This window comes from Leucoraja erinacea, chromosome 4, assembly GCF_028641065.1.
Source record: "Leucoraja erinacea ecotype New England chromosome 4, Leri_hhj_1, whole genome shotgun sequence".
Taxonomy (NCBI): domain Eukaryota; kingdom Metazoa; phylum Chordata; class Chondrichthyes; order Rajiformes; family Rajidae; genus Leucoraja; species Leucoraja erinaceus.
Window position 1 is genome coordinate 79,160,837 of NC_073380.1, and position 13,548 is coordinate 79,174,384.

Here is a 13,548-nt window from a genome sequence, read left to right on the forward strand (position 1 = left end):
AGACACAACATGCTGGAGTAACTCAGCGGGACAGGTCACAAACATCATGCAGACGATCAATAAACAGTCGGCATTCCAGTTCTTTATTGTTCAAGGCATGTAGGAAATAAGGAGAACTGCTCCTATTTTTGTTTGCACTGAAGGAAATACAAAAGATAGCAGATACGATCAATTGAGGATATTACCCAACCTGTTCAGTCAGGGGGTTTTACTCCATTGCTGTGTCATCCAGGAAAACAAAGCAACCTTAGTGTAAGAATAACAATGAACAGTAGACATGAAAATCGTCCCAGAAATAGCAGAGATTCACGTGTCTTGAGTGGGGAGCTGGGAGAGATTAGCATGAGTAAACAAATGGAAAAATGAAGATAGACACAAATTGCTGAAGTAACTCAGCGGGACAGGCAACATATCTGGAGAGAAGGAATTGGTGACGTTTCGAGTCGAGACCCTTCTTCAGACTGATGTCAGGGGAGAGGGAGACACATAGATAAGGAAGTGTAAGGTGTGAAAACATGACAAATGGGATGGAGATCAAGATAAATGTAGAAGAGATCATTATTAGCTGGGAGAACGTAACAACAAAGCAAACAGAGATAAAATGTAAGCGAGGACAGTCTAGTCAGAGAACTGGGAAGGGGGGAGAGGATGGGGAGAGAGAAGGAAAGCAAGGGTTACTTGAAATTAGAGAAGTCAATAGTCATATCGTTGGGGTGTAAGCGAAATATGAGGTCCTTTTCCTCCAATTTGCATTTTGCCTCACTCTGACAATGGACGAGGACCAGGATAGAATGGTCAGATTGGGAATGGGAGGGGGAGTTAAAGTGTTTAGCAACCGGGAGATCAGGTAGGTTTAGGCAGACTGAACGAAGGGATTCAGTAAAACGATTGCCGAGCCAATGTACATTGCCCTGTACATCTGGGATATTGAATAGAATCCTATTTGCTTGCTACACAGCTGACATTTGCAACATGATTCATATGTTTAAACTAGTACACTGAACCATCAGGCAGTTTGCAACACCCATAACACCACACACTCACCCCACTTGGGCAAAAGACAATAAATTATAACCAGCTAAATTCGGGGAATGAAAGTTGATCTTCTTTAAGCAGTAGCAGATGTCTCAAATCTCTCTTGCTCCAGTCTGGAATAATTCCAATACATTACGCAGAGTGTAGTTAATCTGTGGAATTCTTTGCCACAGGGGCTGTGGAGGCCAAGTCAGTGGATATTTTTAAGGCAGAGATAGACGAATTCTTGATTAGGACGGGTATCAGGGGAAGGCAGGAAAATGGGATCAGCCCGATTGAATGGCGGAGTAGACTCGATGGGCTGAATGGCCTAATTCTACTTTTACAACTTGCGAATGTGATATTCATGGCAACAATGATCTGAGGCACTGGGAATGAAAGTAGCACCCTGCTGTGTGGTTTCGGGGATGAGTGGAGGATTTTTTTAGAGATACTGCGCACAGGCCCAACGAGTCCACGCCGACCACCATATACTAGTTCTATCCTCCACACTGAGGACAATTTACAGAAGCCAATCAATCTACAAAACCTAAGATAGACACACAAAGCTGGAGTAACTCAGCGGGGACAGGCAGCATCTCTGGAGAGAAAGAACGGGTGACGTTTCGGGTCGAGACCCTTCTTCAGACCGAAGTCTTTTTGTGTCCATCTTCGGTTTAATCTAGCATCTGCAGTTCCTTCCTGCACATTTAATCTACAAACCTGTGCGTCTTTGCAATGGGTGCGGAATCCGCAGTACCCTGAAACATTCCCACACGATCACGGGGTAAACTGACAAACTCCATACAGACAGCATGTGCAGTCAGGATCGAATCCAGGTCTCTGGCGCTTTTATGCGGCACCCTACTGCTGCACCACTGTGGCGTATGAATATTTTCAGAGAAATTTTGCTTCCTGAATACCCAGTGCGTCTGTATATACATGGTTTCAACCTTCTCCCTATCGGCTTTATCATTTCTCCAGCAGTTAATCTTTCCTCGTACATTCGCCACACATTGTATTTAATGATTACCTAACTGCCAGGTGATGCTATAGTGATGGGGATCAAACAGCATTGCCCAGAAAGGCTATGGAAAGACGTTAATCGGATAATGCGTGGGTCATAGTGGGATGTGTGGTGGCCAATAAATATTTTGAAGTTAAATTCACCTCAGTAAAATGTTGTATCACCCAAGGCCAGAGTAGACGGGGGCCAGTGTACGGGTTAAGATTGACAATGGGGGAGGAAGGCACTGCAGGTCAGGCCACTGACTTGTGGTGGGGGTAGATGTCCGGTAATAGTTGGTGATAGTGTCGGTCAGGTACAAGAATGTAGAGTGTGACCAGGCAGCATATGGGTGGGGAGGTGTTGAGGGTTGTTTCTATCACTTCCTGTTCTTGCTTCAGATTCCCAGCATCTGCACATCTTTTGTTTTGTTTGGCTTGTTCCTAAACTATTTAGTTTTTTTCTTTCCACCAATGCTGCCCTGCCTGCTGGGCGTTGTCGGAATTATCCCTTATTTCAGATTTCCAGTAACATGGCATTTCTTGGCATTGGCATTGGGTTCGGCCTTTCTCAAATCTACCCTGTTTCATCCTCCCTTTCTGCTGCCGTCCATGAGAGAGATCAGCTGCCATCCACTAGCTTGCAGCAAGCTTTCTCCAAGTCGATGACAACCCATGTTTTCTATTTCCTCCGCAAATATAGGAGCGGCACGGTGGCGCAGCAGTAGAGTTGCCGCCTTACAGCGCCGGTGACCCGGGTTCGATCCTAGCTACGGGAGCTGTCAGTCTGGAGTTTGTACGCTCTCTCCCTGTGACCTGCGTGTGTTTTCTCCGGGTGCTCCTGGTTTCTCCCACACTCCAAAGATGTACAGGTTTGTAGGTTAATTGGCTTCGGTAAAGATTGTAAATTGTCACTAGTGTGTAGTGTGTGCTTGTATAATGGGGTTCGCTGGGAATCGCAGACTCAGTCAGCCAAATAGCCTGTTTCCACACTGGGGAGAGGTCAGGGACTTGAAATTCTACTTCTGTTTTCTCCTCCCCCAGATGCTGCTTGAGCTGCTGAGTGTTTTTAGCATTTTCTATTTTTAATTTCAGATTTCAGGCAGTTTTAGATTTTGACTTTGCGTCAGCTGTTTGAACAGTGGAAACCTGGAGAGGAAGGGAAAGGAAAACTATCAAAGTTTATCAAAAATAACATTTGATGATTGTTTTCTGTTTTCTCAGGTGAACATGGTGAAAAGGGTGATCTTGGTGAACCTGGAAAAACAGGAAAACAGGGACCTGCTGGATCAAAAGGTATGATGTGCAATGCAACCATGATATTATAAAATTTCCAGGGTCATCTGACTGCAAATTAGATGGATCTAACTGCAAATCCAACTGCAAACTGTCCCTGAGCAGTGGCAGCCCAGGCTTACAGCCAGCGGGGAGAAAAAGCACTAACTTCACCGCTCCGGGCCGGTGACCCGTCAGTCCAAGGGTCACTCCGGACATCTCCGGCCGCCACCGAACAGGGATGGGACACTCGGGAAGGGATGGGGACTGTCCAGTAGCAATTCAACAGCTCTTGCAGCGCCGGAGTCCCGGGTTCGATCCTGACTGCGGATGAAACGCAGGTCTGTACACACGCAGCAGTTCAGCTGCCGAGAATGTTTATCGCGAGGGACCTATGACCTGGGCATGCGCAGTCGGAATACCAAACCTGCTTACTGGACTCTTGAGGAACTAATTGAATTTGACTTTCATTATTCACTGCTCACACTGACTGCCCTCTCCAGTACTACGTTAAGGATATGAGGTGGTGGAGGATAGGTTTCCATGGATATCGCCTTGCCAAGACCTTGCTACTTACCTCTGCTGATTAAAGCAAATGACTGCACAAGGATTTGTGTTTCTCAGAACAGTACTGGTAAAAACAACAAGATGAATAACTACCTAATACTATTGCAAACTTCAGTGAATCCCCCTATGTTTTATTCATTCTATCGTTTCTATTTCCTTTTAAAGACTGGTTTCTAAACTCTGCTGTCGTAAACACACAAAGTGTGTATTTTCGAGTGTTATTTGGAAGAAATCCACTGAATGTGAAAGTAAAAGGATATTAGTTTTGAAAATAAAAACGTGCCATGAATGAGTAAGATTGTCGGTTTAGACAAGCAGCCAGTGTTTAGGCTTCAAGTTAAGTGATCTTTCTCTTTCATCATTAATAGCAATGGGTAAGCTAATAGCACCATATGAGACATGGCTTGCAGAACGCTTCAGGCGGAGGAGCGATAAATTAGGCTATCACTCCAGTAGAGCTCCGATGGGGCTTTCCGATACGAGTATGAAACAGTAATGGGCCTTGACTCCTGTACCTGTCGCCGGTTGATGTAGCTTGACATAGGTAGTCGCCAATGGAATTCACCAAAATCAGCACCGGTGACAATAATGTTTTTGTCACCTGGCGACAACCTGCGTCATCCTGGCGACAACCTACGACAGCACCTACGACAGGAGAAGACAAGCTACGTCAAGCCCACAGTCACCGAAAGGTTTTGAACATTTCAAAATCCAGCGGCAACCAGAAAAACGTTACGACTCTAGGTGACTTGAGGAGACTGCTCATGACCATATAGGTGTCACCCCGCGACCTAGTCGCCGAAAAGAATCGCCTAGATGGGATAAGGGCATAACTCTATTACTTGCTGGGGGTGAAAGTACTCTGCCCCATGCACCCAACATCCAAAACAAAAGTTTATTTTATAGACACAAAATGCTGGAGTAACTCAGCGGGACAGGCAACTTCTCTGGAGAGAAGGAATGGGTGATGTTTCGGGCGAGACCCTTCTTCAGACTGAGAGTCAGGGGAGAGGGAGGAGGGAGGAGAGAGGAGAGATATCGAAGGATTTAAGGTGTGAAAATGACAGATCAAAGCATAGAGCTGGAGAGCAGGAGGAATCACAGAGGGGTAGCAACGAGAGAGGGTGTTGCTTTTACCTGATTGCTGTTTGTGGACATTGCTGTGCACAAGTTGGCAATAATGGGGTTTTTTTTTTACATTACGTGACAAAGTACAGTCCAACAAGTTCTCCATTGGATGGAATGCACTTTGAAACACCCTGACATCACGAGAAGTACTGAGAGAACACTTTCTTTGTCACTTTGTTGTGATCTATTGTGAGCGACTGAGCTACCACAATAACATTTCCCATGCTTCTGCTCTCGCTCCCCTCCCCCACTCTGACGGAACAAGGATAGAGTTCCCAGGGTCCTCACCTCACCAGCCCCCACATTCAACATATTCTCCGAGGTGTCACCTCCAACGTGATCCCACCACCAGTCACATCTTCATATCCGTACCTATTTCAACCTTCCACAGAGACCACTCCCTTGGTTCACTCATCCCATCCAACTCAAGCCACCCCATCCCCAGGTATTATCCCATGCAAATGCAGCAAGTGTAACACCTGTCATTGTACCTCCTCCCTCCCCTCCATCTGGGGCCACCAACAGTCCTTCCAGGTGACAATAGACAATAAATAGGTGCAGTAGTAGGCCATTCGGCTCTTCGTGCCAGCACCGCCATTCAATGTGATCATGGCTGATCATCCCCAATCAGTACCCCGTTCCTGCCTTCTCCCCATGTCCCCTGACTCCGCTATCTTTAAGAGCCCTATCTAGCTCTCCTGAAACTATCCAGAGAACCGACCTCCACCACCCTCTGAGGCAGGGAATTCCACAGATTCACAACTCTCTGTGAGAAAAAGCGTTTCCTCATCTCCGTTCTAAATGGTTTACCCCTTATTCTTAAACTGTTGCCCCTGGTTTCTGGACTCCCACAACATCGGGAACACGTTTCCTGCCTCTAGCATGTCCAAACCCTTAATAATCTTATATGTTTCAATAAGAGCCCCTCTCATCCTTCTAAATTCCAGCGTATACAAGCCCAGCCGCTCCATTCTTTCAGCATATGACAGTCCAGCCATCCCGGGAATTAACCTGGTGAACCTACACTGCACTCCCTCGATAGCAAGAATGTCCTTCCTCAAATTTGGAGACCAAAACTGCCCACAATACTCCAGGTGTGGTCTCACTAGGGCTCTGTACAACTGTAGAAGGTTCATGTGCACCTCCTCTAACCTTCCCTACTGAATCTAGTGTTCCAATGTGGACTCCTGTACATCGGTGAGACGAAGCACAGACTTGGCAAGCATTTCGCCGAACACTTACGTTTGGTCTGCCAAGGTCGACGTGATCTCCCGCTTGTGAGCCATTCAACTCATCTTTCCATTCCCACACTGACCTTTCTGTCCTGGGCCTCCTCCAGTGCTCGACTGAGGCCACGAGCAAACTGGAGGAACAGCACCTCATATTCAGCTTGGGTAGCGTACAACCCAACGGCACAAAACATTGAATCCGCAAGTTTTAGGGGACCATCAAACATTCCCCCTCCATTCTTTCCTCCCCCTCCCCCCCCCCCCCCCCCCCCCCTCCCTGCCTAGTGCCCCACCAGGACTCACACCTACTTTGCCTTCCCCCTTTCACCACCATTCCTCCTCTAGCTTCACAACTCTTCAATCCTTTTGTCTCACACCTTCTTTCTTTTTTATCTCTGGCCTTTTTCCAACCATCTGCCTATCAGACATCACCTCACCTGTATCCACCTAAGTCTTACCATGTTTGACCTGCCCCTTTTTGCTTCCAGCTTTCTTCCTCCCCTCGCAACAATAAAAGTCTGAAGAAGGGTCCCGTCCAAAAACGCCACCTATCCATGTTCTCCTGAGATGCTGCTGACCCATTGAGTTACTCCAGCACTTTGTGTCTTTTTGTTTACCAGTAATAGTTTATGTTAATGTGTGTTTAATGCCTATTATGCCTCCTGGCAAGTAGGGCAGCAACGAAGGTCCTCCACTCCTCTCTGTTCTGGGCTAGTTTCTGGACACTACCCCCGGTCAGGTCCATTGTTGTCGATAGCCCTGGAAGTCCATCACGCCCAGTAGTGTTGATTCCTTCGGTTGCTGTTTCCGTAACATATTTGTTTTACGAGACAGGGTTATTAGCCCTGTGCCCGACCTCCAACCTGGAGGGCCAGTGGATCGCTCTTTGTCTCGCCTCTACCCTTCGACCTGTCCAGCATGGGAGACCCTAACAGGAGACGAATCTTCCGGTGGCGAGGCGAGCAGATGGCTGCTTAATATCCAGTTTAAAACTAGCCTCCCTTAATTCACTAATTGCCACATAATTCACAGTTTTCTGTATTGGAATGAGTGGGGGAGTGACAACTAGAAGTCAAAAGGAACGTGACGGATGAGAAAGAAAGAATTCACTGGAGATGGACAAAGCTCAAAGCTCAAAAGATGACTCGGCAGAAACCGTGCACTCAATGCTCAACAATATCAGTAAGGAAATACGTGACTTCAGGGCTGAATATAATGTGCTTACATAAATTTAAAGAATGACTCAAAGAAGACATGATAGCTGAACTCAAAGATCTGAAGCAAGAAATAACTTTCTGCTAACTCCAAACAAATCCACACCCACGAAACTATACTAAACAAAGCAGAGGCATGAATCGAAGAGGCAGAGACAATCATCATGGCTATGAAAAATGTGCTGTTTAAATCTATGAAAAAACAGTCATGCAAGAAAAACTGACTGATTTGGAAGGATGGTCTAGACGAAATAACATTCGCATCTACGGCGTACCCGAAGAGGAAGAAGGCAAATTCATGTCTGAATTTGTGGAGCAACTTTTGAAAACTGAACTCGCAATAACAATGGACACCAACCTACGGATCCAGCGCATGCAGAGAGCTTTGGCTTGCAAACCGGAACGTAGTCCACCACCTAGGTCTATAGTGGTAAATTTCCTTGCGTTTAATACCAAAGAAATGGTAATCAAAAAGGCCTGGGGAAAGAAGGTAATGATTGGCGGGCAACGTCTATCATTTGACCACGACTATGCAACGGATGTTGTCCAGAAGCGCAAGGCATATAAGGGAATAAAGAGGGCCCTGAAGGAGAGAGGTGTCCGCTTCCAGACCCCGCTGGACAAGATGCGTATTCACTGGGACTCAGGAACATGCACATATCATAGTGCACAAGACGCAGCGCAGGAGCTGAGGAGGAGAGGCTATTCCGTGGCGACACCTGATTACAGCGCTGAGGAGCCGGCGGACCCATAAATGGAGCGTCTTCTCCAGGCTTTGACATGGCAGAGAGTTGGAAAGAAGAGCGAAGGCGGGAGTGAGACAGCAAGACAGCGACTACAGGAGTCTGAGCAGACCCCATCCAACTAGCTTTTATTGTGTCACGATTTCTTTTGGACTAGAAAATAAGTGCTATTGGATGACGTTGGACGATACTAGGATGCGTGAAATGGAGTGTTTTACCTCTAGTGAGGGACCCTCTGGGAGGAGGTTTTCCCCTCTACTCGCCAAAGGGGACTCAGGGTGGAACGGAATCACCCTTACTTGGAAGTCAACTGTTTTCTCTTTTATTTTATTTTGTTTATTTGGCACATGTTATCCAGATGTTCAGACCTGCACAGTTCCAAGTTATCTGAAGATTTATGAATGCAATACAGGATTAGGTAAATTAAATGTCACGTAATACTATTAAATTGGTGTCACTCAACGTAAGTGGGATGAATAATCCAGTTAAAAGGAGCAAGGTCCTGGCTAAATTGAAAAAAGAAGAGGCTCGGGTACTATTTTTACAAGAAACCCACGTGCCTCTACAAGGACATGAGAAACTAAAACGCTTTGGCTTTAGAAATGCATTTTATAGTTCCTATAAAACTAGCCAAAAGAGGGGAGTGGCTATCCTTATTACAAATGCAGTCCAATTTGAATGCTATAAAGAAGTCAGGGACAAAGAGGGAAGGTATGTACTAGTTAAAGGAAAGATGGAAAACAAAGTAGTGACACTGATCAATGTATATAACCCCCCCCCCCCCCCCCCCCCCCCCAAGAGTAACAAATGTGTTTTCAGAAAACTCTGTTTGACATTATTGCTTTAGAGACTGAAGGTATTTTGATATGTAGAGGGGACTTCGATGTGGTTATGAATCATAATTTGGATACAACAATCCTAAAAAAACCCAAGATGCTTCTGACCAAGTTTATTAACACATCAATGCAGGAAATGGGCCTAATTGATGTTTGGAGAGAACTTCACCCTTTAGAGAGGGACTACACACACTATTCAGTACCTCACTCAGTCTACTCCAGGATTGACTACTTTTTAATGAATACGGGTGAAAGCCACAGGATCACAGAGTGTAAAACCGGGGCTCCAGTGTATCTGATCACAGTGGATCAGCTTGACAGTACACCTGTAAGTAGAAAAATGAATATTGTTTGGAGGCTCAATGTGGGTAATTTGGGTAAATCAGATAAAGGTAAAAAGAACAAATAAGGGAAGAGATAAAAAGGTACATATCTTCAGTATGATAATGGGGATGGGATCCTGTAATATTGTGGGATGCTATGAAGGCAGTTATACGTGGAAAGCAGATCGCCCTGCCTTCACACAAAAAAAGGATCGGCTAGCTACGTATGAACCCATAACTTTCTAGAAAAATTGAAAGAATTGAAAAAAAACATCAAAACATACAGATCAGTTGGTACTAAAACAATTAAGGAAATAAGGGGGGAGATAGATGAGATCCACAGGGGAGATGGAAAAAAGGGCAAGATTTGTAAAGCAGCCCTATTATGAAGCAGGTCCAAAAGCAACTCAACTCCTGGCCAGACACCTGCGTAAACAGCAGGCCTCCAATACAATCCATAAAATAAGAGATCCTAAAACCAATCAATTATCACATGAGCCAGATGAGATAGAAAGAATATTTGAAGAGTACTATAAGAAACTTTATTCTAAACCACCATCAGCTGACGAAAGGACAATGAGAAGGTTTCTTAACTCACTTGACCTGCCATCCATTGGTGAGACACAAAATAATACCATTACGTCACAATTTATGGTTAAGAAGCTGGAAGCTGCAATCAGTAGACCTAAGGCTGGTAAATCACCAGGCAGCGATGGGTTTTCCCCAGAATGGTACAAGGCCTTTAAGAAAGAGCTAACACCTTTGCTCCTGTCTTGCTTTAACTGGACCCTTAAAGTAGCAATGTAACAAAATTTTGAGATTTTAAAAATCAAGTCTGTAATTTATCCCATCAGATAAAGCATAAAAAGAAGTTTAATTTGACACCTAATTCACTTTCATATCTTCAGTATTAAAAAAGTTATGGCCATTTTCATACTCGGAAATTAGCATCTTGTTCCCTATTGCTTTTCCATTGACTTAACACAAAAGCTGTGATCAGAACAGTCGAAAGCCCATAACTTTCTTAAAAATTAAGAGAACTGAAAGAAATGTTCAGTTATTATAGATTGAAGCATTCTGAAACAAATATGAAACAATCTTACTTAGATAACTTGAAATTAAAGCATATAATTAGTTAGTTACCTAATTGTAGCTTATTCCAAAATGCAATTACTAGATCTAAACATCTATCCATTTCTTAAGAATATATTAACATTTTTAAATAGCCTAAGTGTCCAAATAACATTCACACAAGAATTCACAATATAACATAATTTTTATATCTCATTGTCATGGGTTTATAGGCCAAATGGAATGAATTTAATGTTTAATACCTGTAAATTAATGGCCATTTAAATCAGCTTGCGAGTGGGATTTTATGGAACGCTATCAATTGGAATGTTAAGGTTGCAGTGGATTTAAACCCGTATCTGCAGCAAATACACTGCCGGTTCGTTCGGGGGAAAGAATCACCGTTTCGCTACTTAAGAAACACTTTTATACATAAAAAGAAACTACTTTCTTTCACCTGTCCCTTACGTAAAATCCGGCCCCGTTGTCGGCGTTGACGGTTTCACAAGCTGATTGTAAAATTACTCCAGCGATTAATTTGTCAGGCAAATTTTTTTTAAAACCCCAAAAAACGGCCGTCGGAACGATTCCTCAGCCAAAACCTGCACCCCACCAAAAAATAACACAGGACCAGGTAGTGAAACCCGCGTTTTAACCCCGCCCCCCCCCCCCCCCCCCCTCAAACGCGCCACAATCGCGCACACGGCCAGTGGCAGAATTGCAGCGCCGCTGAAGGTAAGTATTGTAACATACCTATTTAAAGAGGGCAGGGCTCCCCATCATGGAAGGAAGCAATTATTACCATTTTACCTAAGGAAGGCAAAGACAAAGAGCAATGTAAAAATGTCAGGCCAATCTCAATTTTAAATGTAGACTACAAACTATTTACCTCAATCATTTGCAAAAGACTCGAGACTTTTGTACCAGATCTGATTAATGAAGACCAAACTGGAGTTATTAGGGGGCGTCAAACACAGGACAATATTAGAAGGACCCTCCACATTGTGGATAGTGCTCAAAAGAAGGATACAAATATGGTCCTGGTCAGTTTAGATGCAGAAAAAGCCTTTGATAGTGTTAGTTGGGTATTTTTATATGAAGTACTGAGGAGATTTGGTCTCAATGAAGATGCAATTCGGTGTATTAAAACAATATATCAGGAGCCTACAGCTAGGATTAAGGTAAATGGAAACCAATCAAAAATGATCCAATTAGAGAGGGGCCCAAGACAAGGATGCTGTCTTTCTCCCACTCTCTTTGTTTTGTATATTGAACCCTTAGCGCAAGCAATAAGGCAGAGAGAAGACCTGCAGAGTGTCAAAATAGGGGGGAACGAACATATCATTGTTCTTTTCGCTGATTATGTCATTATTTTTCTTGAACGACCAGATACATGTCTCCCAAATCTAATGAACCTATTTGAAACATATGGATACTACTCAGGGTATAAACTGAATATAACAAAAACACAAATTATTTCATTCAATTATTCTCCATCCCAACAAATCAGAGATGCATATAATCTGAAATGGAATTCCAAAACGATGCAGTATCTTGGTGTAACTATAACCAAAACACTTTCCAACATGTTTGAAACGAATTATAACAAAATTGAAGAAAACATCAAAAAGGATGTTGAAAGGTGGTCGACCCTTCCTCTAGACTTCAGTGACAGAATACAAATGGTAAAAATGAATATCCTACCTAAACTACTATATTTATTCCAATCTCTCCCAATTAATGTTCCCCGAGATAAATTCATAGCCTGGGATAAAATGATCCCTCGATTCATTTGGAATAGGAAAAAAACAAGAATAAAACGAACAACACTTCAACTGCCGAAAAGCAAGGGCGGAATGGCTTTACCAAATCTGAGGAAATACTTTTATGCAGCTCAACTCAGACCTCTGGCTTGTTGGTGTAGACCTGATTATGAATCTCGATGGAAAGAAATGGAAAGGGAGATACAGGGTTACCAGACCCAGATTTTGGTGGGAGACAAATATCTGAGAGGGGCTTTGAGACATGCTATGGATCCAATAGTATCATTTACGTTAGAAATATGGAATGTTATAGTGGAAAAAAACAAATTAAAAAGAGGGGTTCACCCATTGAAGTGGTTCGCATATGACTCAAAGTTTAAGCCAGGGGTGTATGATTCAAAATTCAAAGAATGGGCACAAAAAGGCATAACGGCGATGTATACAGTTTCAGAAAATGGCGAGTTTATGAGCTTCCAAGATTTATAGTCAAAGTATGGTCTCGAAAACAAAGATTTTTTTAGATACTTGCAATTAAGAGACTACTTTACAAAAGAGATAAGGCCGGAACTAAATGAAACTTCAAATAATGTGATGAAGGTGATTGTGGATACATACAAACGGAAGGGGTCTCGGGTCATCTCTGCTTTCTACCAAGCTCTGGTGGGAAGCGGGGGAGAATCAACGCTCTACATAAAACAAAACGGGAAGCTGAATTAAAGATTCAAATAACAGAAGAAGAATGGTATCAAATGTGTGAAACACAATGTTCATCCACAAGCTCACTAGTATGGAGAGAATTTTGCTGGAAGAATCTATCTCGCTTTTTTACAACACCCAAAATAAAAAGCAGACAACTTGCTGTCCAACAACACTGTTGGAGGCAGTGTGGGAGTACGGAGGCAGACCACTCGCATATTTTCTGGAACTGTGTAAAGATAAGACCATACTGGGAAAATGTTAATGCAGTTGTAAATAATATCTTGGGTTATAAAATCCCAAATACCTGCCCTGTGATGTATCTGGGGCGTATTAAAGATATTGTAAAAATAGAAGATACATATTTGATTAAAGTTGTGCTTGCTGCAAGTAAGAAGACCATTACCAGGCAGTGGCTCAATGAAAAAAAGTCCAAAACAGGAACAGTGGTTAGAAATTGTGCGAGACATCTTTAATATGGAGAAATTGACATATTCCTTGGGAGTCAAGGAGAATTCATTTGAGAAGATCTGGGACAAATGGACTGTTTATTTGAGACATGACACCAATTAGATAAATGCCGAGCTATGGGAAGATTGTGTTATATAGAACTAGATGGTATGTTTGTATGAATATTGAATTATCTCCAGATAACTAATCAATGTAACGATTTTTCTTTTTAAT

General features: G+C 43.3%; 1 protein-coding gene across 2 annotated transcripts in view; it reads left to right on the forward strand.

Annotated features, from left to right (window-relative positions):
* LOC129696571 (collectin-10-like) overlaps positions 1 to 13,548 on the forward strand; it is an 87,468-nt gene that overhangs the window by 41,177 nt on the left and 32,743 nt on the right. For both annotated transcript variants that reach the window (XM_055634605.1, XM_055634606.1), the window contains exon 3: positions 3,244 to 3,315. In XM_055634605.1, coding sequence (XP_055490580.1) covers positions 3,244 to 3,315 — 72 coding nt within the window. The remainder of the gene's footprint in view (positions 1 to 3,243; positions 3,316 to 13,548) is intronic.